Source organism: Uloborus diversus, chromosome 6, assembly GCF_026930045.1.
Source record: "Uloborus diversus isolate 005 chromosome 6, Udiv.v.3.1, whole genome shotgun sequence".
NCBI lineage: Eukaryota > Metazoa > Arthropoda > Arachnida > Araneae > Uloboridae > Uloborus > Uloborus diversus.
In genome coordinates, this window is record NC_072736.1 from 106,949,401 (window position 1) to 106,963,531 (window position 14,131).

The 14,131-nt window shown below is 29.6% G+C and overlaps 1 protein-coding gene across 1 annotated transcript in view; it reads left to right on the forward strand.

The window, feature by feature from the left end:
* LOC129224122 (DNA helicase MCM9-like) overlaps positions 1–14,131 on the forward strand; it is a 67,262-nt gene that overhangs the window by 50,511 nt on the left and 2,620 nt on the right. Inside the window, exons 15-16 of the mRNA XM_054858532.1 lie at positions 1,820–1,920; positions 5,433–5,594. Coding sequence (XP_054714507.1) covers positions 1,820–1,920; positions 5,433–5,594 — 263 coding nt within the window. The remainder of the gene's footprint in view (positions 1–1,819; positions 1,921–5,432; positions 5,595–14,131) is intronic.

The following is a 14,131-nucleotide window of genomic DNA, read 5'->3' on the forward strand; positions in this document are numbered from 1 at the left end:
ACCATTTTTTGTTTGAAAAATATATTTCATATGCAGGGGTCGAAGTAGTCCTATATATCCTATATTTCCTATATTTTCAAAAAAAGAAGCATCAAAATTGTCCTGTATTTCCTATATTTTTCAAAAATGTCCTATGTTTCCTATATTCCCGTTTTATATCATATATATCTTTTAAAAAGAACGGTAAATAAACTTTCTGACATCGGATTTTTCGCTGAAAGTACGTGCCCAAACGAATTTCAAATTAAAAACTCAATTGACTAAATTCTGCAACAGGTATCTTCTCTCATTGGCTACAGCAATGTGACGTCACTCTATAGTTTGTGGAGTTTCGAGAACTAATGCTGAAGTTGATTTTAGAATTTTGCATTGGGGGGGGGGACAACAGCCGTTTGTTTTGTTTACCATCATGGTTTTCGTTGGTCTATTTTTGCATTCAGTGCCATTTCTGATCGGAATGTTCTAATATTCTTTTTGCAATCTTTTCTTTTTGTGGAATTTTGGGATCGTGGAATGGTTAGTTCCTTATGATGTTAAAATGTAGTTTGTTGTAATAAGTGGAATTATAATGGCGAAATCGCATCGCTTAACAACATTTCGTGTGGAGTTGTTGAACTAGTAGGACATTAATTCTACAAATTTTGGTGCATGGTGCACTAAAGGAAAAGATGATTTCATCGCTTTTTGCCATTTTTGCAACTGTTCAGTGCCCATAAGCAATAGTGGATTTTCGCAATTGAGGCAGCATGCTAAAACATTCAAGCATAAGGAAAACTCTGAAAAACGTCAGAAGGATCCTTCTTAAGCTCTGTTTATTCTTAATACAAGTGGTAAAGGGTTCAGTTTAGATATAAAATCTAAGAGTAGTGGAATTAGTACTGGGGTTATGAGTGAGGAAGAAAAAATTAAAATTATCTTTCTTCAAATTTTGTTTAGTTATTTAGTCTATAAAGTACACTTTTTTCAAAAAATTTTCTTTCAACTGCAGGAAAGTCATTATAGATGTAAAATATTTTGTTTGAGGTTTTTTTAAACAAAATCATTAATAAGAATAACTGAATAATATATGATATGTATTATTTTTTTTTCGTAGCAAAATTATTTATATAATGTGTCCTATATTTGTCCTATATTTTTTGTGGAAAATGTCCTATATGTGACAAGTCGGTCACTTCTACCCCTGAAAATGTTTTAATTGTTTTATAATGGGATATGAATTGAAAATTGCTGCTGAAACTGTAACAAATTAAGTGTGTGGAAAGTATGCCAATTGTGTTCATTAATTTAAAAAAGTGTTTTTTCTGAGAAATATAACTTTTTGTGTGTGTGTGTAATGTCAAGTGTGAAGCAACATTTATATATATATATATATATAAAATAAGCAAACAAAATTTCAAATATTAAACAATTATATAAAAATAATGATGATAAAAAGGAAAATTGCAAATAGCATTAAATAGGAAAAGATAAAGTGTGAATCCAGAGCTCATCAGCTGTGGAGGATTCATTAATTATGGTCAAATTTAACTATGAACTAAAAGAGAATGTTTAAGCTCCAGTACATGCAATATAGAATAACATTGAGCAAATGCACCACTTGCTAAACTATAAACAATAAACAAGAGCTCAAACCTAAAACTAAAAGCAGGGGGTTTCGCCTCGACTAATTAGGAAAATAAGTTCCGATAATTAGCCATCTGCGGGACAGTACCTGCCAATAACAAAATTATCTTACCTTGAAATCCATATAAAAAGAGCCAATTCTGATGTATTGGCTCTTTATTTAAAGTTTTAATATATTTTTATGTCACTTTTGTAGAATTTTGGAAGCATATTATAAACAACAGCGGAGTGCATCTCATAGAAATGCTGCAAGAACAACTCCAAGACTTTTACAAAGCTTACTGCGGCTGGCTGAAGGTAAAACATAAATACAGTTCCATTCCTGTTTTGTGCATTACTTTTTATTTCCTTATGTGGAAAAGAAATACAGTGAAACCTGTGTAAGTTAACCACTTGCAGTGCTCTACTTTAGTGATCAACTTAAACAGGTGGTCAACTTACAAAGGTTGATTTGGGCTATGATAAGGGCTAATTCCGTGCTTGAAAAAAGCAGTCAACTTAGACATGTGGTCAACTTACACTGGTGGTCAACTTAACAGGTTTTACTGTATATGTTGTACATATGAAATGCTCTTCACATAAATTTCAACCTAAATTGGTTTAATTATCCCTGAATAACTTTTTTTTGGGAGGGGGGGGGTCTTGTCCATATGTACCTATGGGGAAAACCAAAAAATCCCTTTTGATAACCTCTGTGCCAATTTTAATAAGTTTTGGCATGAAATCTGTACTGCTCTTGGCAGTAAACAGCAAGCATCTGCAAGATTTTTGTTTTCCTTTTTTTTTTTTTACATTGTCATCTTCATTCTTTTAGCTTTACTGCACAAACTTGCATATTTGGTTTCCGCTGAAAATAAAGCATGAAAAGAACATCCAATTCCAATATTTTTGAGTTTCTTGGGAATGAAAAACATGTTTCTTCAAATATCTCAAAAACTTATTTTTGTAGATACTGCCGTTAACCTGCCAATGGCAGTGTACGTAAATATATGCATATTATGATGGAGTTAAAAAAACGAGAGTAAGAAATATATAATGCCTATATGTAGAAAAATTGTCTCTTACCAAGCCTATTTATCATACAAAATTTTAGCTAAATCAAATAATAACTTTGACCTCCAAAATGTCTTTTAATTTTAAGTATTTAGCCTGATTTTTTTGCCAAACTGCTAGAAAAAGAAAGACAAAATGATAAAATCTCTCATTTGAAACTAAACTCTAAAGAAATAAACACTTTATGTATGGTTAGTTGAATGACCTTGGCAATTGTAAGATGGCTTTCAAATGTGTATTAAGCGCACACATGCTCTGTAGGCTCTGGCTAATATTTTCTCCGCGTCCACTACTATCAACTGCATTCGTTGTTCTAGTTGGTTGTCTCTCTTTTAAGAGGTCACAGTACCTTTCAAGCAATTTTTTTCAATTTAGTAAATTATATTTTTCATTGAAACCATAACATGCTTACTTACTTTGTAATCAATAATTTATTTAAAAAATTTTTAAATATTGCTTACTTTTTTTAAAAATTCAAAAATCTCTAAGGCTTTTTTGTTTTTAAACTAATATAAAAAAAAGTTTTTGCTAAACGATCACAATCATCATCGCTAAAAATCTGTGCATTCATTTGCTTTTGCGTTTACTAGAAAATTTTCTGTGATCAATTATGTGAAAAATCGTAATTTTTTTCAAAAAAAATTTTGGTTTTTAAAGGTATAACATGCTCTAAACATTTGAGTAATTTATAAAATGCTTATCCAATGCACAGTTTTGTTAAATATATTATCCTAATTTCAAAAAGTATTACTTTAAAGCTGTATCTTTAATAGAAAAAAATCCTTAGGGATTCTTATGACACGAAAACGCAAAAAAATGATCATCAAGAAAAATCAAGTTAAAGTTTTCTTTTTGCATAAGAACACATAGCGAGCATGACCTAAAACCACTCATAACTTTTTCAATATTTGAACTAAAGCAATGAAACTTTTCCCCTGTGTTTGGACTAGTGTTTAGTTTCGAAATAAGCAATAAAAAAATTTTTGATCCTTTGGTCATTTTTAAGATACTGTAACCCCTTAAACCATCCTATTTGGTTTGAATAATTTTACACTAAGGAGAAATATAGCTAAGTCTGTCATTAGAACAGAGGCAACAGTCCAAAAATAGCATCAACAGACCCTACAAATCCTCATTAGAGTGAGTACAACAGTCCCCTATCCCAACATTATTCTCCATAAAATCTGTACTTGAGTGAGAACAACGCTCCTTAAACATCCCTGTCAGAGTAAGAATAGCTAAAAATACATATCAGAATAAGGAAAATAGTCCCCAAAATTTTCAATAAGAAAAAGAAAAACATTCCCTAAATTTTTCCCATTGTAATAAGAGCATCAGTTTCTAAAACTCCCCGATAGAACAAGGGCTATAGTTTTTAAATAACTTCATCTCTAAAAATATATATCTGAATGAATAAAATAACTCAAAAAAGAAAAAAAAAACTTTAAAAAAAAAGAATCCAAGCAACATCAACTTTTTTTTAAAATCCCATCAGAATTAGAGGAACAGCATAAAAAAAAGTCTCTTTTGAAAGGTTCAGAATTCTTTAAAAGTCCTTGTTAAAATACCTACATGAACCATTCAAAATCCACATCAGCATCAACCATGCTGACATAACGTTAACACTAAACCTAAAAGTTCTGATTAGATTGAATGCAACAGTAAAGTCTCCATTAATACAACAAAAATCCTTGATGATCTTCTGCCAGCAGCATGAAAAAAATTGATAAATAGCAAAAAATTCAAAAGGAGAAATTTTTAAGTTCCTCCATTACAAGAAAAGCCTCAAAGCAAAAGCAAGATTTATTCACTATCAAGCAAAAAATGGCAAGAGATATATTTTCAGCTATTTCTTTTCAATGATTCTTTCTTGCTCATTATCTTAGCTTATGTAGATAGTAAATTTCCAATTTTAAATCAATTTTCTCTTACTCAAAAAATACTGAACATTTTCCCTGGTTAAATTTAGGCACATTCGAATTTCAAGTCCAAAGTTATAATCTCCTTAGGGGATATTTTTCATGGACTTTTCAATGAAACTATAATTGAGATAATCCGATTATTATTTTGGGTAGAAAGAGTCAGTTTATGCCATTTTTGGGTCATAAAATAAAATTTTGAACGGTTTGATACTGTCTTGGCATTCAAAAACCCTCCTTCCCCGGTGCAAAAGTAGTTCCGTGTCAAAATTGAGCAGTATGCGACATAAACTGGATTTGTATAGGGAACATACACAAATACGTATATATATTCTCTGTTTTATTTTTATAGATTAATCTCTTTGTTTAATAATTTGAAATGACTTTTTTTAGTTGTGGATTTTAAAGAAGTTTCTTTTTTTTCTGGATCCTCTTTCATATTTGAATGAGCTTGTAGCAGCAAAGTTAATATGTTATAAGATTTAAGAAAAACTGAAAGGCAACAAAATTTTAATTTCATATCTGGATGTTCTCTCTTGCCTTAAAATTACTTTGAATGTGATAATATTACTTATACTATTATACTATACTAGAACTTTCATTCCTTGTCTAAAAAAATATGTTTATTTACCAATTGTTAAATATTTAAATTTGTTTGCTATTTGGTTGCTAAATATTAAAGTATTCGGCCGAACCGAATATTTGATGCATCTCTAATTAAACTATTAGACATGAAACATAAAAAAACTTTAAATCTCATTTCAGTTCATAAAATATAACATTTAATCAATTATGTTTGACCTTTAGATATAAACTGATGCTTATTTAAATCTCTAGGTCATGCAAGACTTATGTTTCGAGATGAAGTTCTGATCATAGATGCCGTAATGGCTATCATTCTCATGGAATCCTCCATGCTTGGATTTTCAGTGTTTGAAGAGTTGAGTCCTCTTCATACTACATTTCCTATTGATCCAGATACTGAGTATGAGGATAGAGGTCAGTATTTGAACCATTGAATAAAAAAACTTATTGTTAAAATTTTTAAGAGAATCAAATGCATTGAAGGCTTTTAATCTAACTACTTAGAGAGTAAATTAAGCTGAAAATTGATAGATTTGTAAATGATAATGTGAAACGAAAAAGAACCTGCTCTAGGCTAACAGAACCTTCAATATAATCTCCATGAGATTTGTATTGAATATTTTGGCAAATTTGAATCCCTCATCTTTTTGAGCATTGTAGGTAGGTTATAAAACAGACATCTTTTTGATCCAAAACTTTTATTAAACTTGAGAAATCTACAATGGTTAGATTTTACAGAGTGACAGTACAGGTAGTAATGGTGAAAAGATAAGAGTTTGTGTAGATACTAATACATATTCTAAAAGTCCTGGCTATCCCTTCTAAGTTTCAGAATTAACTTGAAGAGAAAAAAGTTCATTTACTTTTATGTTTTTTTTTTCAAATTTTCTTGTTTTGTATTTTTGTGTTGAGTATTGTGTTGCTGCATTGGTAGAAATGCCATATTTTAGGGGTGTTTTTTTTTTTTTTTCCCTAAATTAACTAATGTATCAAGACCAATCCAGGTTTTATTTTTTGGGCCCTCACTTTGTGAAAAAGCAAAATATTTATGTAAATTTTCTTTATTTTGTGAAAAAGAATTTTTTTATCTTGGAAAAAAGTTATATCAAAACATTTGTAGTTGTAATAATATTATGGGAAAGTCCTAAACGAGTATACATTAAAATCCTATTGCAACAAATACCGATACAAGATACAGCGAACAAAACGTTCGATCCCATTTTAAAACCCATTAAGATAATGTAAAAAATATCTATTTTCAACAAAACAAATTTTTTCAAAAATTAGTTGCAACAAAATGTTTTTCTCAACGTCAGTTTGATTATTTTTTCTTAATAATGTTTTAGGAAATAAAAAAACAACTTTCACTAGTTGTAACATGAAAACTCAGTTTGCTTTTGAAACAGAGCCTTTTAAGGTGGAAATCCATTCATGCTGAAACGTAAGATGTGTCACAACAAATGCTTTCCATACTCAGTCAATTTCTGCGCAAGGGCAGATACAGGGGGGTCTTTCAATTCATTAATTATTTTAAAGTAAATATTTGAACTATTACTTCATTCCATTGCTTATGAAATTTAATTTGCAACGTTTTCCCCAATTAAGTGCCTTATTCCTGGTCAATTTGGAGCTTTTTATTGCTCCCAAGCAATTTCAAAAATGTTTTGTTCCTAAAACTGTTGATTCATTCAGGGGGAGGTCATTCTTCAGCTTGCCCCCCCCCCTAAAATGGTTTTCTGTGTCCGCCTTTGCTTCTGGGCACCAAACATGAGCCACCCATCAAATTCACAAGGAAATCAGCAAGATTTCAACTTTTCTTGTGGTCAGTATAAGTGACTTTCATAAATCTGGTCTTTTATATTGTCCTCTTGCACCAAATCTCTCGAAACAAAAGAAAATAACATTTCTTGTGAAGTCAGCCAATGAATAAAAAAAAGGTCAGTGTTCAATATTTTTGTTTTTTAAGAATAAATATTGTGCTTAACTGTATTTTAGGTTGCTGGTAATGGTAAATGTTGCAAATTTAATTATGTTAGAGAGAGAGAGTGTAGATTTGCAAAATTAACACGTTTATAAAAATAGAGAAATTTAAGACTATTCCGTTACAACTAAATATTTTATCGGTCCCTAGAAGTTCATTGTAACAGGATTTCAATATATATATAATGAGACAGGGTTTGTACGCTCCTTCAAAACTCCTCAAATACTCTTACAGTTAGGAAATTCTTTTTAAGGGCACTTCAAACTCTTTCATTTTGGTTTTAATTTCTTCAAAACTCCTTCTTTTTTAGTTCAAGACTACATAATCCTCCTCTAGGACAGTATATTAAAATCCTTCAATTGACAACTTAACTTCGTCACAAGGGCGAAGGTATAAGGGCGATTTTAATGTAGTAATTATTTTTTTCATAAAGATGTGATTTACAAATTGATTGTAGAAATCATAAAAGTTGAAGGTGAAAATATTGTTAGTTGACTAAGACATTTCATAAGTGAAGTAAAACATGTTTAAATGGTGCTTGGCTGTTTTCAAGTTTTATGATTATTGCTTCTCCCTCCACCACACTATCAGCAGCAAAAGTAAGTTTTTCTAATGGATTATTTAAATTTTTAAAAATACATAAGTAGATATATTAAGTGTTTGTGTTAAAAAACAATTGTTTAGTAAGTTGCAGTTATGATATTGTAAAAATGGTCATCCAAAAGTGATATCATGCCTTGAGAGGGAGATGAGTTCATGAAATTGTGACACGGGAAGAGAGAGGGTGAAAAAAATGATATATCACGCAGTTCTTATAACATTATGTTTATAAAAAATATATGTGATAAGAGGAGGAGTAAGGTGAAATGTGACACTTTGTGGCAAAGGGGTATGGAGGTCAAATATGTTGAAAAAAAACTGTGACATCATTTAAGGACCGCCCATTAGTACTCTTTCAAAATCTTGTTTTACTCCATCAAAACACCTTCATTTTATTTCTGAAATTGAGTATTAACTTTGTGAGAGCAAATGATATAATTTATGAAATAGAAAGCTTAAAGTTCTGGGATTCAATCAAAGATCTTCTTAAAAAGTGATGAATTCAAACAGGGTATCGTTTGCTACATTAAAAGTTTTCAAACCAGAACTACACTTTTCTGCTTACAACTTTCCATGACTTTACGGACGCAATTTTTTCAGAAAAAAAAACTAGATTTCTTGCAAGAATTGTCTAAGTTACAATTTTGTAGAACTAATATTGCAACTATAAAAGCTATGCCTTGTGCATATTGTTTTAAAAATTCAAATCAAAGCAAAACTTAACTGAGCTGTTATTTATAACTAAAAATCTATTAATGCAACAATGAGTAGTGATATTACTCACTAAACAAGTCCTAACAGCATTTGAAATTTAATGTTTTGGTCCCACAGAAATGTATTTATGACTCTTAAAAATCTGATAGATTTTAGAAAATGACAACTCGTACAAAAATATTTCACTGTTAAAAATTTTAATGTATGTGATGTTTATTTCTCAGAAAAATCTCTGATATGATGCACCATAATATTCTTTCAATCACTAAAAACATTGAATAAAAGTAATATTTTAAATAGGAATTCCCAAAACAAAAGTATCTTCATATTTTTGGAAATAATGATATAATAAATTTACTGGCAAAGAGAGAACCATTAATACAGCTTTAAAAGTATATATATATATATATATATATATATATATATATATATATATATATAATGATCAAAATTTGATGTAAAATATTCTACATTTAAACAGCGCAATGTTGCAGCTAAAGTAGTTAAATGTATTGAAAATATAGTAAAGTATGTAGTTTCACATACACGGGTAGCACAGAAATAAGTGTATGTAACAACGAAGATAAACAACAATAACAACAACAAAAATGAACATGGAACGTTAAAAATAAACTAGGAACATTGAAAACAAGAATTGATGAAATCATGGGTATTAAACTGCTGCTACGTTTACGAAGAGCTGGAGCAGCTGGCATATTAAATATTCTGCAAGGTTTCTGTGCGGGTCAGTACCATACATGCAGCAAAATTAATTAGAAGTAAAAGTATATGTATTTGAATTGACGAACTTATATGTGTAGCTACTTATAAGGCTTAATATAGTAAGCAGGAAGATTATAAAACGTTATAGTAAGCAGGAAGATTATATAACGTTTTATAATCTTCCTGCTTACTATATTAAGCCTTATAAGTAGATACACATATAAGTTCGTCAATTCAAATACATATACTTTTACTTCTAATTAATTTTGCTGCATGTATGGTACTGACCCGCGCAGAAACCTTGCAGAATATTTAATATGCCAGCTGCTCCAGCTCTTCGTAAACGTAGCAGCAGTTTAATACCCATGATTTCATCAATTCTTGTTTTCAATGTTCCTAGTTTATTTTTAACGTTCCATGTTCATTTTTGTTGTTGTTATTGTTGTTTATCTTCGTTGTTACATACACTTATTTCTGTGCTACCCGTGTATGTGAAACTACATACTTTACTATATATATATATATATATATATATATATATATATATATATATATATATATATATATATATAAAATTAAGCAAACAGAATTGCAAATATTAAACAAATTATAAATAATTAATGATGAGAAAAAGGAAAATTGCAAACAGCTATTAAGTAGAAAAAGATAAAGTATGAATCCAGAGCTCATCAGCTGTGGAGGATTCATTAAATATGGTCAAAAGACCAAAATTTTTAACTAAGAACTAAAAGAGAATGTTTAAGCTCCAGTACATGCAATATAGAGTAACGATTGGGCAAAAGCACCACTTGTTAAACTAAAAACAATAAACTAGAGCTCAAACCTAAAACTAAAAGCAGGGGGTTTTGTCTCGACTAATTAGGAAAACAAGTTCCGATAATTAGCCTTCCACGGGACAGTACCTGCCTATAACCAGGGTTGGTTTGAAAAAAACGGTTTTTTTAAAAAAATCCCGTTTTTTTTTTTGTTTAAACCGTTTTTTTTTTTGTTGTTTAAATACTATTTGCCAGAAAACAATTAATTTTCGGAAGGTAATTAAGGTTCCATGTAATTAACAATTATTCAATAATCACATTATACCTAATTTCTTGATTAATTAAAGAGATAAGAACAAAATCTTGTAACTAAATTAAATAATTAAAATAGCTTTCTGCGGGGAAATATTGATTGAAATGTTTGACTTGATTAACATATTAGTATGCATGTATATATAGACCCTTTATGATACGAAATACTTCAAGAAGTGGTTGTGATGCGGATTAAGATAAAATATAATGAAGATCCAAGAAAAAAACTTTATAAAACCAACATAATATGAAAAATTATTGAATAAAGGTAAAAGTTATATTTTTAAGCATAATCTTTTCAAAAGAACAATTTTCATATTTTTTCTTTCTGATCTTACATAATGCTGATTTTTATATACACAATGTCGCAAATATTGAAGTAAAGCAAAATGTACAACAGTACATGATTGAACAGTCAAAAAATTGATTGCTGTTGTACTGACAAGGTTTTAAAAAAAAGTGCTGCTCTATATTCGACTCCGTTCTTATTTTGGAAAGACTTGGAAAAGATATCGACTATCGCTAAAACAAAGAACCAAATCAAAAATACAAAAATTGGTGTAACATGGCTTAAACTACAGCTTATTTACTGGCATACATGTTGCATCCAGCATTGAAATTTAAAAAATATTAAATGCAAACTCTTTAGAACAAATAAATGTGTAGCAAATTCTACTTCAAGAAAAATTTTTTTGCCAAAAACGTTATATACGTGAAGTATAAACTTTTTTTTAAAATTTGATTCAAAAAATATTATTTGTGTTCACCTGCAGAACAAATCTTAATTTTTAGGTGCAAACAATTAAGTTAGACTGTTGATTACCTTACAAGTCAAAGTTAAAATTCCAGGAAAGTACAAATAAATGGACAAAAATGTCACACCCCTGCAACAGGAGTGAGCAATATAATGGATTGCATCTACAATAAAAGATTCAATCCTTAGTAAATCTTAACTAATCATGCAAATTAAGCATAATGATGAAAGTTTACTGAAATCTGCTTTATGGCACATACATGAAATAAAAAATATATTAATATTTTTTTTCGATTAAAGCTTGTAAATACATTTTGAAGAAGCAACTTCGCAATTTTAGTATTTATCGCTGCAACTTAGCATAAATGGAATTTTATATTTTTCAATATGTGTGAGGAAATCAATGTAAACCTGTAAAATGGATTTTTTTTTTTTTTTTTGACTTTTTTTTTAAAAAAACCAATTGGTTTAAACCAAACAACCCTGCCTATAACAAAATTGTCTTACCTTGAAATCCACGTAAACTCAGCCCAATCCATTGTTCAACCTGATAAAAATACATTCCAGTTGTCAACGTAACATTAAAAACATACAAACATATCCAGAAATCAATCCATAAACATACCGAGTTGCCTGTTTCCCACGTGTAAAAAATTCATCCACCCTGGTGATTCATAAAAAAATGGTTTGTCACGGTTGTATCATACATTTACACAGTTAAACAGTTTCAAAAGAAGCGAAATGCTCATCGAAGGCTATACTTAAGCAAATGTTTTCAACTAGATTTTTAGGGAAGTTATTATTAAAAAGTAAGTTTTTGAGTACTGAAATTTCTTGCTTAAATGCAGAAATGGTATTGCAAATTCTTTTTATTCTGATAGCTTGCGAAACAATAATGCCAATAAAAACCTTTTTACTTAAGCAGGAGGAAAAATCTTGTAAGCTGTTAACTGTGAAATTGAATTCGCGTCTTTTATCATAGATTGTAGTGGAACAATTTGAGTCAATTTGTATGTTGATATCCAGGAAATTAAAGCTATTTTGATTAGAACTGGTCTTTTTGAGCGTTAATGAACTATCAACTACAATCTATGATAAAAGACGCGAATTCAATTTCACAGTTAACAGCTTACAAGATTTTTCCTCCTGCTTAAGTAAAAAGGTTTTTATTGGCATAATTGTTTCGCAAGCTATCAGAATAAAAAGAATTTGCAATACCATTTCTGCATTTAAGCAAGAAATTTCAGTACTCAAAAACTTACTTTTTAATAATAACTTCCCTAAAAACCTAGTTGAAAACATATGCTTAAGTATAGCCTTCGATGAGCATTTCGCTTCTTTTGAAACTGTTTAACTGTGTAAATGTATGATACAACCGTAACAAACCATTTTTTTTAATCACCGGGGTGGATGAATTTTTTACATGTGGGAAACAGGCCACTCGGTATGTTTATGGATTGATTTCTGGATATGTTTTTATGTTTTTAATGTTACGTTGACAACTGGAATGTATTTTTATCAGGTTGAACAATGGATTGGGCTGAGTGGATTTCAAGGTAAGACAATTTTGTTATAGGCAGGTACTGTCCCGTGGAAGGCTAATTATCGGAACTTGTTTTCCTAATTAGTCGAGACGAAACCCCCTGCTTTTAGTTTTAGGTTTGAGCTCTAGTTTATTGTTTTTAGTTTAACAAGTGATGCTTTTGCCCATTGTTACTCTATATTGCATGTACTGGAGCTTAAACATTCTCTTTTAGTTCTTAGTTAAAAATTTTGGTCTTTTGACCATATTTAATGAATCCTCCACGGCTGATGAGCTCTGGATTCATACTTTATCTTTTTCTACTTAATAGCTGTTTGCAATTTTCCTTTTTCTCATCATTAATTATTTATAATTTGTTTAATATTTGCAATTCTGTTTGCTTAATTTTATATTTACTTGGCTTTTTAGTTTTGCTGCGTGTGGTCTTTTCCAGGGTGGCGACAGGAATTGTGAAAAAAAGTTCCCTGACTTTTCCCTGATTTCCCTGATTAAGTTCAACAAATTTCCCTGATTTACGTTACCAACGATAATGGTTTTCTTTCTTTGCTCTACTTGAAATTCATTGTATGTTTGTATAAAATGCAGTATTTTAAACGTTTTAAGTTGTGTAAAGTTGTTGAACAAAAGATATATTTTAAAAAGATGCTACTTTTTTAATAAAATGGTTAAAAAAAAAGAAAACCAAGACATTTTTTTGGGAAGGGGGGGGGGGGGAACCTACAAAACAGTATATTAATTTTTTATTCCTTTGAAAAATTATAGAAATTTAAAGAAAAAAAAAACTTTACTTCCAGAAACCACTTAGAATAAGAATTTTAAGAAACTATTAAAATTACTCTTAAAAACATATGTGTATTTATGATAGAACTAAAAAGTAATCGAAATTATTTTGAACTAAGTTTTCAAACAGTATAATAATTGCTGCTAGAATAACAAGCAATAGTGAAAGAATAAAAGTAATGTTGTTATTCTTATATAACTAATTGACATATTTATGCAAAACAGATGAAACCATTTGACATCCATTCATAGGGAGCTTTTCTCTAATCAAGAACATAGGTTTTAATGAATGAATACAGCATTTTAACAATAAAAAAATAAAGATATTTGCTTAAGTACACAAGTTAATTCTATTTCAAAATGATTTCAGTATGTAATGAAAAAAATTCTTAGATTGCTTTTGTAACAAACAACTTTGAAATGCAAGGGAAAAAAAAAAGCAAAAAAAAAAAGGAATTAGTTAATTTTAAAATATATAAAAGAAGAATACAACTTGGTTATCAAATTAAAGAATCACTTAAGTCTGAAGAAAAGAAAACCTTTACAATCTGCGGTGACAACAAATAGCATAACGGCAAAAAACAAAGTTTTTTTTTAATTGAAAGTTTAACTTTAGCAATTAAATTAAAAACGCGAAGAAGTAATAACTTTTAAGCTTTTATGGTATTAATTCAAAAACCAAAGATTTCTTCTTGAAATCGTGATTACAGTGTGCTAATTACTTCGAGACAATGGAATAAAGGCAAAGGAGCTAAGGCATTAATGAAG